The sequence below is a fragment of the Pseudochaenichthys georgianus genome, chromosome 13, assembly GCF_902827115.2.
Source record: "Pseudochaenichthys georgianus chromosome 13, fPseGeo1.2, whole genome shotgun sequence".
NCBI classification, from domain to species: domain Eukaryota; kingdom Metazoa; phylum Chordata; class Actinopteri; order Perciformes; family Channichthyidae; genus Pseudochaenichthys; species Pseudochaenichthys georgianus.
Genome location: NC_047515.1, coordinates 28,367,865 through 28,380,561, shown reverse-complemented (window position 1 = coordinate 28,380,561; position 12,697 = coordinate 28,367,865). Strand labels below are relative to the sequence as shown.

The following is a 12,697-nucleotide window of genomic DNA, read 5'->3' as shown; positions in this document are numbered from 1 at the left end:
CATTGCTTCCCTCCTGAAGGAAGTGAGAGATTCATGGGATGGTGGCTATGCTTGTCTGGCTACTGTTTCACTTTCAGTCTTACTTTGTGAGGAAGGCATCACACGGAAGGAATGAGGACAAGACTCCAATGTTATCCTTTCCCGTCCATTGAAGTGAGCCTGATTCTGTGAGACATAAAACACATTGATGTTTCTCACACACACAAGCTTTCACATTCTTACACCCCTCCCCAACAAAGACTTTAATCTAAAAGGGTCACCCCCAGCCGGCAATCAACCCCATCTCAGATAAACGCTTGATGTCCCATCTTCAAACGCACAAGTCACTTTGTACTTCAGGTGCAGTGAAATGGAAGAGTGGTTCATTGGCTCTGCCAGGCAAACTATACATGCAGAACGGATACATCCCTCAACAGCCGACCATTAAAGCAGGACGTCTTCATTCCTCTTCTCCAGAAACCTAAAAGTGAATAGAGCTGGCGGTGTGGTGTTAAAGACATCTTACTCTTTAAAGGAAGAATCTGATAACTGTGTTCAGGCTGCAATCCTGTCCCCGCTACCACTCTCAGACAGGATGAAGCCTCTTGGATAATTGGTCAAACTGACAATCCATTTTGACCTCATACTTTTTATATCCTTACTTTTTTGTTGTTAAATATTAACATGTGATACATGTTTTTTTTACAGAGGCTGCTCAGTATTTGGATTACGTTTTTGAATTTGGAAAATGTACTTTTAACATTAATCATTTTCTGCAAATGCCGACAACCAACCATCATCGGTGATATTCCAGCCAGGGAGTCCCCAATCTTTCTGTCCCTCTCTTTATAATATTAAGACAAATACAACAATAGGGGTGAGATATAACCGATTGGATTGTCGGGTGTTTGAAAATTGTGAAAACCAGAATAAAAAGCTGATCCAGGCCCTCCGAACTGTCTGAAGAAGTTACCAGAAAGATTTTTCACTCTCCCCGTACTACTTTTCTTACATTTTGGAGTGCCTGGATGGCTTTACTTTCACATAAAACACAACAGTAATTTATTTTTAAGTGGAAATGTAGTAAACTAAATATATTTGTACAAGCCCTGCTGTTACATCGAAAATGTAGAGTTCACAGCATATAGTTGGAAAAAAGCGTTAAATGTTCAGTATCTACTGTAGTAGTACCACACACACTGATATGAATAATTTATTAATTTCACATTATACAGCCCACAAGGAACTCTCCATCCCACTTCCATTAAAAAGGACAATTGAACAAAAAATCCTCCCTGTGGAAAATAATGATGCATCACACGTTCTCAGTCTCTTCACACTCTCCAGTGAGTTATCAATATATTTAATTAAAATCTAGACTTATTTTGTACTTTTGGTCTCCATTCACTTGTTGGCAGCCCTCCATCTGTCCCACTGCTAAATACAAGTTCAGTAGTTCTTGTTGGCCAAATCTGTTCCCGTCCAAGATCTGGACCAACTGAATGTCCCCCTGCTCAGGAGCCTCGGGTTATCCAATCACTGAGCTTAGTCTCTGGGTTTCCCATGTTACAGGGAGCACGTCGAGTGCGGCTCCTTTAAACATTCAGCAGGCTTTCAGTGGAAGGCGTAGAGCAGGAGGAGGATGGTGCAGATGCCGATCACTGTGCCGAGGATCAGGGAGTCCCTCCTCTTCCGCAGGTTTATTCGCTGGATGAGATTGTTGATGGTTGGGAAACGGTCGAGGAGGGTCAAAAGTTATGGAAGATCACAAATATTTAAATTCACAAAGACATCTTCGGTTGGCAGTCATAAATCAAACACTTTGGATGTCGATGCCATGCAAATATAAAATCTCAGGACAGCTAACAATCTGAACATTTGAAGGCTTAATGATTCAGACAAAAATCTTATTTTTGCCATATAATGAGATCTTGATAATATGATATCTAGAATTGGGGAACATGATGGATATTGAACTTAATATATATGATGTTTTGTTTTATGTTTTATCAAGTCAAATTCCTCGTATGTGTGAACCTACCTGGCAAGAAACCCGTTTCTGATTCTGATTCTGAAAACAGGAGCATCATCGCTAAACAAAATGCGGCACAGTTTTCATTTGATCAACATTATCTTGTTTTTGTTACCTTTGGAAGCCAAAATGCAATTGTAAATAAGAGGACTGATTAAATGTATAACATGGTAAAAAAAATAATCCCTCTACACCTGCATTAGCCCAGACCGTTTTGCATTACTTGGCTTCTTAAGTATTTGATAAGTATCAAAAGATAATTTGTGTGAATGACCACTCCTTGATCCATCCCTATAATATAACAAAGACCCACTTTCCATCAGAGAAAAGCAATATGTGAGCATTGATTTCTAAAGGACCAGCATTCATTTCATACCACCAATCCTTCAGCTTCCAATCCATTGTGAGCTTTCTTCCATTTGGTTCCACACACAACTATGCGATTAACATTGCCAACGGCGTGTGATTAATTAGGTGGTTGTTCGTTTTACCTGATGTTGGCCTCCCTCCCCTCCCCCCCCCCAGGGAGACCATAAAGCAACCTTAATGTGCAGCATGAAGGATACTGGCCAGTGTGTTGACCCGGCTCTGTATGGATTTCAGGAAGCCACGCTGCGAGGTCATATTCTCCTTGGTCGCCATGGCAATACTAAAAGACAAAAGGGAGAACTTAGATGAACAGTGACAAAATGCTGCATGGTATTGCACTCATTAGTATTGTTAAGAGCCTTTGACTGCAAGTGAGAACGCTAAAGCTGGCAAGGCGGAAAACAGAACCACCTAAAATGTCTATTGTTGAAAATAAATTAAGATGTCTTGTCACCTACATTTGCTCCCTACAAGCACCATGTCAGGAAAGCATGTATGACCAAAGAAAAGCTAGTTTTTTTAGTTAATTATTAGATTTTTTTCGAGTTTATTTTTTAATTTTTAGTATTTAAAGCTAGAGTTGGTAATAAAAATCATTTTTTAAATGTTCTTTATATCCTGTCAGCCATTAACAAATCAAATGATCTCACAAAAAAAAGATCTGGTATCGACCGGACTGTAACAAGCCTGTCCAATCATTTCATTGGTTGCATACGTTTAGAATATACTGTACTGTTGTTCATTTCTCAATATTCCTGCGCAGTGATTCAATCTAAGATTAAAAGACAATATTTCTGTAGGCAGATCCGTACTAAAAGACAATCGTTCTGCAGTGAAACATAAGTCATCCTATCACTGCTTCATCTTTACGTCGGTGCCTACGATATGTGTGTGAGCTGTTGCTTGTACAGGAAGGTGTAGAGGTGCTGTGTTACTGTAGCACCTTTCAGTGCAGCAAAGTGCCGCTGGGCAGTTGGCAGGAAAGGTTTCAGGCTCTATGTTTGCCCTCTGTGGCGTCTGTTACAAGCAGTAATCAATGGAAGCTACACTGCCCTCGTTTGAGCCCTTCTCAGAGAGAGACATTTAGAAAAATACTCCCCAGAACAACCCGACAATGACAAAACACTGACTTTAGCTTAGTGTTAATATGCTCAAAGAACAGGTGGCACAAAATGTAACTGTTGGCAGCGAGGTGATAAGCAGTTAGCGCCCAGGGGACTGACTCCTCCCAGCCCAGAGAGACAGGGCTTCACAGGAGGCCGGGCAAAACAAAGTAAATGAAATCGCCACGGTTGTTTACACTTGGCTGGAAGAGCTGATGAGCAGCAGGCCTAGAGAGAACGGGTGCCTGTGTGTATGAGTGTGTGTGAGGTCATGGCTTCCCCTGACAGTCTGCAGTCTTGGCCTGCAGCAGTATTTTGGGGATCATGTTCTCCTCTGTCAGGGAGAAACACTTTGCTGACTACAGGAACCTCCACACGTCTTTATTTAATTTTTTTGATGCAGGGAGTGAGGATAAAGATCCCCACACACACACACACTCACTCACTCACTCTCTGTCCATTCAGATTTATTCATAAAACCCAAAATTGTGAATCAATAAATCTGCCTCGGAGGGCTCTACAACATACAACTCTCACTAAAAACCTGAATCAGCACCAAAAAGTTATTCTGATTTGTAAGCACGTCTCAGCATTTATTTTCAAGGTTGTTTGTTGTTCTGATATGCACCAGAGGGAAATGGAAATAAGGGCCAGAGTTACCAGAGAGGTAACCACAGGGAGAGGACACTCCACACGAGGGAAGAGTAACTGGAGAAGTTGACTGTGTGCTCTTTACTTGAATTCTTCCCAAACAAAGCAACAACAGCAAGCACGTCCAAAGATAAGTAGTTCACTATTCAAAGAGCAAATAGAGAGACAGTTAGGTTCAGTGGCGTTTTTACATGTACAAAAGTGGTGGGGCACGAACAACTTAGATGTGTATATATATACACATCTAAGTTATGACATCAAATGAACTTACCAAACCTGAAGTAGATGGTCAACTTCATTCATTTTCTTTCCGTTTTACTGATTTGAAATCGCTATAAGCTGCTCTCTCTCGTCTCCTCTTCACATCTACACTTTTCGCGGCACATGTACTTACAGCCAATCAGCTCTCTGAATTATGAGATGACGTTTGGTGGGTATGGCAGCACAGTGTCCCTATGGTGATTGTTTGTTTGCCGCACACATTGAATAGAAAAATACTCTGAGCATGCGCAGTATATTAATAAGCAGAGAGAGGGGCTTGCCCCACGTCGCTCAACACGGCTCAATAGGCACACTGTAGACACTAATTAGAAGAATGCAGACTAAAACAGCAATGTACAGACGAATCAGATGACTAAACATTATCTTAAAATGTATTTTTTAACATATATTAGTTTTGCATATGTTGGGGATCATTATTTGCTTTACTTTCTGTTGACACTAGGTGGGGCTGTGCCTAATGACGAGTGGCCACTGGTTATGTTAGAGCCTTTTATTCATCTTTTCTCTATGGACTCAGATGTAACCAGATCTATTTTCTAATGTAAATCATAATCTGGAAATGTTTCGATTTTACACAACATCTCTCCCCAGCGACTATATCTGGCTCCCTTTAGTTAATTAGTTGCATTTATTTGAGAGTGTGATAGGATCATTTGAGAAGCAACCTTAATGATCTCCACATTTAACTTGGGAGGAATAAGAAACAGAATTGCAAACGTAGGTTAAAAAGGTTTTCAAAAATGTGGAAAAGGATCAGAAGAAAATGACAAGACTTTGGAGAAAATTAGCTCTTATAAAAAATGGTATGTAAGGAAACGGAATTTGAGAAATATAGACGAAATCCACAAATCAGCCCGCTGTCCAAGCCAAGCCCCAGGAAAACATAGTTTACGAGATGCAGGGACTGGAAATGGAAAAGGCGATGGGTGGGAGAGAAAGCAGCCAGCAGGGATGGAGGGTAAATCCTACACAACATATTTGTCATTTGTGCATGTCTGCAGAGAGGGGAAGGAGCAGGGCTGGAGAGAGATGGATGGCATCTATAAATCAGAGAGGTGGGAGGACTTACTCTGGGCACGTGACAGCTTTGTTCCGTTTAATGCACACACGATATAAATGTGACCATCAGTTGCTGCACTTCCAAGGCTTTGATGTGTATAGAAAACTCTTTTCGTTGAATAATCCGTACAAACCATGTCTACAATTGGACTAAGAATACACGTTTATTCATATCATTTCGGCCACGTGGAACCACGGTAACAGGACCTGTCAGGCCATGTTAAGGTACATTGTACATTTGATTAGGATTCAGCAGGTAGGTAAGACAGTGGAGATGGGGTGTGGGAGCGGCCCCATATGTGGGAGACAGAGAGCAGGTCTTACCTTATCGTGTCATCCATCAGTCGGTCCGAACTATAGACAAAAAGTAGGAGAGGGCAGAGGAAGGAAAAAGAGAAAATCACAGGTTATATATTGACATGAGGCAGGATAGCAAACCTTGGATGGTTATAAACATGATATGTGGGCAGTTATCAGTTTCAGACTGGAGGCTAACGATACTGAATCACAGTAATTGGTGAAACTCAGCTGAATTAAGTGTAATGTTGTGTGGGACTGGAATTCCTTTTCTTCCATCAATCTGATCAACTCTCAAATTGGGAATAACCACCAAGGCGGGCGGCAACACAGCATGATTAATTAATTATAATCTTCTCACAAAGTGTAGTGTGGTCACATTTCTGTGTTCACAACAGCAGAGAGTATTATGTATTTAACAACGTTTGTGTGCAACTCAAAAAGCAGCAGATGGTAGACTTGTTTTATGGACAAAGCTAGATGGAGTCTCTTTTAAGCTCAGAATCAAAGAGGAATGTTTGCCATTGGTCTGGACTGAGTAGAGCCAGAGAGATCCTGGAGCAAAGAGAGGGATCCAGACACTGCTTTTGTCCTACAGATTAATGATAAAAACCTAGAGGACATTATACAACTTCTGAAATCCTCCTCCTGCTGCCTTGATATTATTCCAACAGGATTTTTCAAAGATGTTTTGCCTTGCATGGCCTCAGAACTACTTCATATAGTAAACAAATCTCTTCACTCAGGTATTTTTCCACAGGCCCTGAAAACTGCAGTCATTAAACCGCTCTTAAAAAAGAATAATCTAGATGCTTCAGTAATGAACAATTACAGGCCCATATCAAACCTCCCATTTCTAGGTAAGATCATTGAAAAAGTGGTTTTTCAACAGTTGAGTAATTTCTTGCATTTAAATAACTGTTTTGATGTGTTCCAGTCAGGCTTTCGTCCAAACCACAGCACTGAGACTGCTCTTGTAAAGGTCTTTAATGACATCCACTTAAACACAGACAGTGGCAGAACTTCAGTGTTAGTATTATTAGATCTCAGTGCTGCGTTTGACACTGTTGACCACAGCATATTACTAGACCGACTGGAAAACTGGGTGGGACTTTCGGAAACAGTTCTACATTGGTTTGAATCCTACTTAAAGGACAGAAACAACTTTGTTTCTATAGGTAAATACACATCTGAGTTGACAAATATGACATGTGGGGTTCCTCAAGGCTCCATCTTGGGGCCTCTTCTCTTTAACATCTACATGCTACCACTGGCTCAGATAATGAAGAACAACAAAATAAGTTACCATAGCTATGCAGATGACACACACATGTACATAACCATTTCACCAGGAGACTATGCTCCAATTCAAACACTGAGTAAGTGCATTGAACAAATCAATGACTGGATGTGTCAGAACTTTCTCCAATTAAACAAAGATAAAACTGAGGTAATGGTTTTTGGAGCCAAGTCAGAACGTATAAAAGTTAGCGCTGAGCTTCAGTGTGCAATGTTCAAAACAACAGATAAAGCCAGAAATCTAGGTGTAGTCATGGACTCTGACCTGAGTTTCAACAGTCACATTAAAACAGTTACTAAATCAGCCTACTATCACCTAAAGAATATATCTAGGATTAAAAGACTAATGTCACAGCAGGATTTGGAAAAACTTGTCCATGCCTTTATCTTCAGTAGACTGGACTACTGCAATGGTGTCTTCACAGGTCTCACTAAAACATCCATTAGAAAGCTGCAGCTGATTCAGAATGCTGCTGCTCGAGTCCTCACTAACACAGTGACTAAGAAAGTGGATCACATCACTCCAGTTCTGAAGTCTTTACACTGGCTTCCTGTGTGTCAAAGAATAGATTTCAAAATATTGCTGCTGGTTTATAAAGCACTGAATGGTTTAGGCCCAAATTACATTACTGACCTCCTGCTAAATTATGAACCATCCAGATCTCTCAGGTCTTCAGGGACTGGTCAGCTTTCTGTCCCCAGAGTCAGAACTAAACATGGTAAAGCAGCGTTCAGTTATTATGCTCCAAATATCTGGAACAAACTCCCAGAAACCTGCAGGTCCGCTGCAACTCTTACTACTTTTAAATCCAGGCTGAAGACTTTTCTTTTTGTCGCTGCTTTTAAATTGAACTATTCATATCTTAAACTGCACTGTAACTTTTATCCATGTATTTTTCCTTTTAATGCTTAATGTCTTTCATTTTTTGTAAAGCACTTTGAATTGCCTTGTGTTGAAAAGTGCTATATAAATAAACTTGCCTTGCCTACAGACCAAAGTGGAAGGCACACATCCAGACACAAACAAACGCTCTCAGTGGTTCACTTCCTAATGGTATCAATTTGGGTTATGTTTCAGAGAACTAAACCAAACAAATACAACTGTATTCATCAGGAAGTTGAGGCAGGTCCTGCAGGAAGCTAATATTTGCCCTACTATTATACTTCAACAACAACAACAACGTTATTGTGTCCGTAGAAGCAATTCTATGCATTTCATATTTCCACATCCATTCAGTTGCACAACCTGATTGCCTTGCTTCATATGTGCTTCCTGTGAAGCTCTTAGCATCCTAATGTATCAAACCAGAGGAGCAGGAAGGGGGATCTCAAAGATTCCCGCTTTGATTTGATCCACAACAAACTCTTCCCAAACATCTTCAACCTTTCCCCGAATCTTCTCTTTATACCTTAACCATTTTAAAGTGTGTTACCGTGTCTAATCTCATGCTACATAATTCACTAGTTTGGTGCTCAATCATAGAGATTGTTCTCAAAACTATGATCCATACTTCATGTCAGCTCCTGGTGACGTATACAAGTATCTCACTCCATAAGGGAATTAGAAACAGCTTGCACAGCACCTGGAGCCTGAAATTGAAGCAGCAAAATAGAATTCAGTCGTGATTGATTTGTAGCATTTACACCTGTGTCTATCCTACTGTGACATATCAAAATGTCTTCAGTCATTGTTTCGCATCCATCAAATGCTGGGAAGCTCTCAAAAAGGAGTTTAAAAGTTCCATGTTAGGAAAAATGAGAAGTTATTTTGTTATAGCAGAATGGAGCACTACAATATTCAGAGTCCAAAAACAAATCAGTTAAACACAAATCAATACTATTAGGAGATTTAAATCATTTTAACTAAATTTGACTGTGGGTCAGTATTGACCAACTGATTTTGCAGAGGAGACACTTTTCTGGGTTATATTAGTATAATGACTTTAAGCTTGGTCCTGCTAATGACCTGTAATGTTAGGAGGGGAGTGTGGGGAGTGTAGTGAGTGTACTGTGATATTACAATTTAAATGAAATGGCATCAATTATTGTACACTATAATGAAATAAAAAGACGTATTAAAAAAATAAAATAACTGGCGCATAACTCCTGCTGGATGGTTTGCCATAACGAGATTGTGGGAGCAGCAACTGACATTTAAAACAATCTTACAAACCCATTGTGCTGAATTTGATTATTATGCACTTAAGATCAAGAAGTGCTCTAACAAAGGCTGAATGTCTTGAAGAGACATAAATGACAGCTTAAGTAGAATGTGGTTAGGTAAAGGGCAGACAGCCATATGACACCGGTCTTAAATGATGGAAGAAAAAACGTGGACGGACAAACGACTGACAGAGAAAACTAAACCTTTAACCGTTTAACTGCCGCCAGCGTAATCCTTATAAATCACGAGCTGTGAAGCAAAAGAGAGAGCGGCTGTGAGCTGAGGTGAGCTGTGATTTATGGAGATCTTATATGCAGAAGGAGACGGGCCAAAAGATGTATGCTTTGCTCCTTCCATCGTCAAGCTGCAGCAGTAGTGGTGAAATTGATTGTGCGATCACGTTCATGTCAATGTGGCATTCTGTGGTTTCAGTGGGATCTTTCCGTTTCCCCTGGTCAGTACTGTTTTGCTGCAGTCATTATATCGCTCATTAGCTTCAAGCTAATTGCCTTTCTCAATGTGATGTATCAACCCACATGCTTCCATTCACACTCAAGAATATAGAAACGTACAGACTGCGTCCATTCAGTAGTGCCTGATATTTTACCACTGGTTGTTGCAGTGATTCTCAGGCACCACTGCAAAGATGGTACACACGGCATCTATTGCACATCGGTCCGTCCTGGGAGAGGGATCCCTCCTCTGTTGCTCTCCGTGAGGTTTCTCCCATTTTTCCCTTTAAACTGTGGGTTTTCTCCGGAAGTTTTTCCTTGTACGATGTGAGGGTCTAAGGACAGAGGGTGTCGTATTGTCATACTGATATTCTGTACAAACTGTGAAGACCACTGAGACAAATGTAACATTTGTGATATTGGGCTATATAAATAAACATTGATTGATTGACCTGCAGGTCCGCTGCAACTCTTACTACTTTTAAATCCAGGCTGAAGACTTTTCTTTTTGTCGCTGCTTTTAATTGAACTATTGATATCTTAGACTGCACTGTAACTTTTATCCATGTATTTTTTCTTAATGTCTTTCATTTTTTGTTTTTCTTTCAATGCTTTTTTTATTATCTTTTACTGTTTTTAAATGCCTTTATCTGAATGTCTTTCATTTTTGTAAAGCACCTTGAATTGCCTGGTGCTATATAAATAAATAAACTTGCCTTGCCTTGATTGATTGAAGATGAATAGACGATCAAAAATGGTTCTGTGAAAGGATATGTTTTGCAGCAACCTCCTGAGATGAATGCCCTGTCATGTTGGCTTTTAGAGTAATGTGAGGCTATACAATCAGCCAGGTAAACTGAAACATTAATTACTTTGCCGAGGAAACAGTGTAGCGAATCTTGGCAACATTTGTAGAAAGCAAACTGCATCAGCAAAGAGGAAAAGTGGTCATAAATCAAAGCTCGGTGCTACATAGTCAGCACACTTCACAAATGGTCAGATTCGAGGAGGATCTTTACAGTAACGCTGCCATTCACCAACCATGGCTGATGAGTATAGCACTGGGGGAAGCAAGACAGACTCTTTGAAAATGGTTTCATCACGGTCGAGAGCATCTTTCCTGCATTTTGTTGTAGACATTTGTAAATGTAGCTGCTAAGGGAGAGAACATTGTGCAAATGCCGGGCTCTTACAATGGCAAATACAATACCAAGCAAGCAGAATACATTCAGCACATAACAGCGAGCCGCAAAACACTACAATCATAATGTCTGTACTGGAACATAAACACGTGAGGGCATGGATATGGTAGATGAGCTCTCTTTTCAGTGTTAAGGTACATCTTTTTAAGGAGCAGTTTGATATAACCAGCTGGAAACAAAGCACTCAAATGAATTGACCCAAGACATGGCATTGCTCTTTTTGCTTGCTTCAGTGTTCTGCTCATTTCATTTCAGTGAACAATCTCCACTACGTATCTGAGCAAGCTTTAAGCAGGTGGACATTGAGCACTGTTCTATCCACTCCACCATAAAAGATCACTTAAAAATGCCCATGTTGTATTGTTTTCTTGTTAGCTAGCTGCTACTTTGTAACTGCACCCTGTTGATAGCCAAGACTGGCGATAAGATAAAACATGAAATGTCCACATTTGAATCGAAGAGTAAGAAAGTCTTCATCATATTCAAGCCAATGTTTGGCAATGTTAAAGTAGGTGTGGACAAGTGAATGTGCCTCACTTCACACCGACACCATTGCTGTGTCAAAATAAATTCCTCCGTTTGCCAGGAAGTCCTGATAGCAGTGACCACTACCATTAGAGCATTTCCTGCATGAACTTGTAATGGACCTGCCCCTCCCTCCCTCTCTCTAGTTTATTCATGAGCTCTGACCGTTATGGCAGAGAGAGATGGAAAAACAGATACAAGGAGAGAGAATAAGGTAAAGATGAGCCAAACTCACAAACCAGTAGCCCTAAAAACGGTTCAAGTTCAAGATCTACTTTTTATAAATGTACACTGATAAATGCAGGAGCATGCAAGACAACAGCTACTTGGTTAAATTCTCTGATGATACCGCCCTCTTGTCCCTCCTTAGCGGCTCAGAATCAGGCCACGAGTGTGCTCTTACTGATTTTATTTCCTGGTGTGATGACAGTTTTCTGGATTTAAATGTCTCTAAAACCCAGGAATTGATCATTGATTTTAGACGTCACAAGGATGTTCCTAAGGAGTGCATCATACACAATGACAAGGTAGAAATTGTCACATCATACAAATACTTGGGCAGCGTTTTCGATGACCACCTCAAATTTGATGTGAATACTGAGTGTATTGTGAAGCGGGGTCAACAGAGAATGCACCTTCTTCGCAAACTGAACTCTTTCTCTGTCAGGCCTTTCATTCTTTGTCGTTTTCACCAAGCATTCATTGAGAGCCTTATTTGTTTTTCTTTTATCTGCTGGTTCCATAGCCTTACACTGAAAGACAGGGACAGCCTGAACAGCATTGTTAAAACCTGCTCCAAGATCATCGGCGTGAAACAGAGAGACTTAAACTCCTTCTGTAACCAACAGATTCTGCGGAAAGCAGAGAGCATTCTGGCCTCTCCAGGTCATGTTCTTTCACATGAATCTCGTCTGTTGCCATCAGGGCGTAGATATGCTCCACCTGCTCAAAGGACTAATCGCTTTTCTAAATCATTCATCCCTTCTGCACTCAAACTTTTAAATTCTTGAAAAGGCTTTTAACTTGATTATTTATTTATTTATTATTGTGATGCTTTGAACTATTTATAGTGTACATTGGAATGATCCACATCTGTGCTCCCGGGTGTATCTGTGTGTTTTCTTCTTGGATGTTCCTGCCTGTGTACATGACATAAACTGCTGCTCATAACCAATTGCCCCTTGCGGGATTAATAAAGTTGTTGATTGATTGATTGAAGATCGCTTACACTATTAGTAACACTTACGGAAATATAAAAAGTGACCCAAAAAAAATGCACATCT

The 12,697-nt window shown here is 40.3% G+C and overlaps 1 protein-coding gene across 1 annotated transcript in view; it reads right to left on the bottom strand.

The window, feature by feature from the left end:
- Nucleotides 1-1,179: 1,179 nt before the first annotated feature.
- The window catches only part of gosr1 (golgi SNAP receptor complex member 1), a 25,366-nt gene continuing 13,848 nt past the window's right edge, over nucleotides 1,180-12,697 (bottom strand). The window contains exons 7-9 of the mRNA XM_034097759.2: nucleotides 5,800-5,829; nucleotides 2,578-2,660; nucleotides 1,180-1,718 (exon numbers count right to left, since the gene is read on the bottom strand). Of these exons, the coding sequence (XP_033953650.1) occupies nucleotides 1,594-1,718; nucleotides 2,578-2,660; nucleotides 5,800-5,829 (238 nt within the window). The 3' untranslated portion in view covers nucleotides 1,180-1,593. The remainder of the gene's footprint in view (nucleotides 1,719-2,577; nucleotides 2,661-5,799; nucleotides 5,830-12,697) is intronic.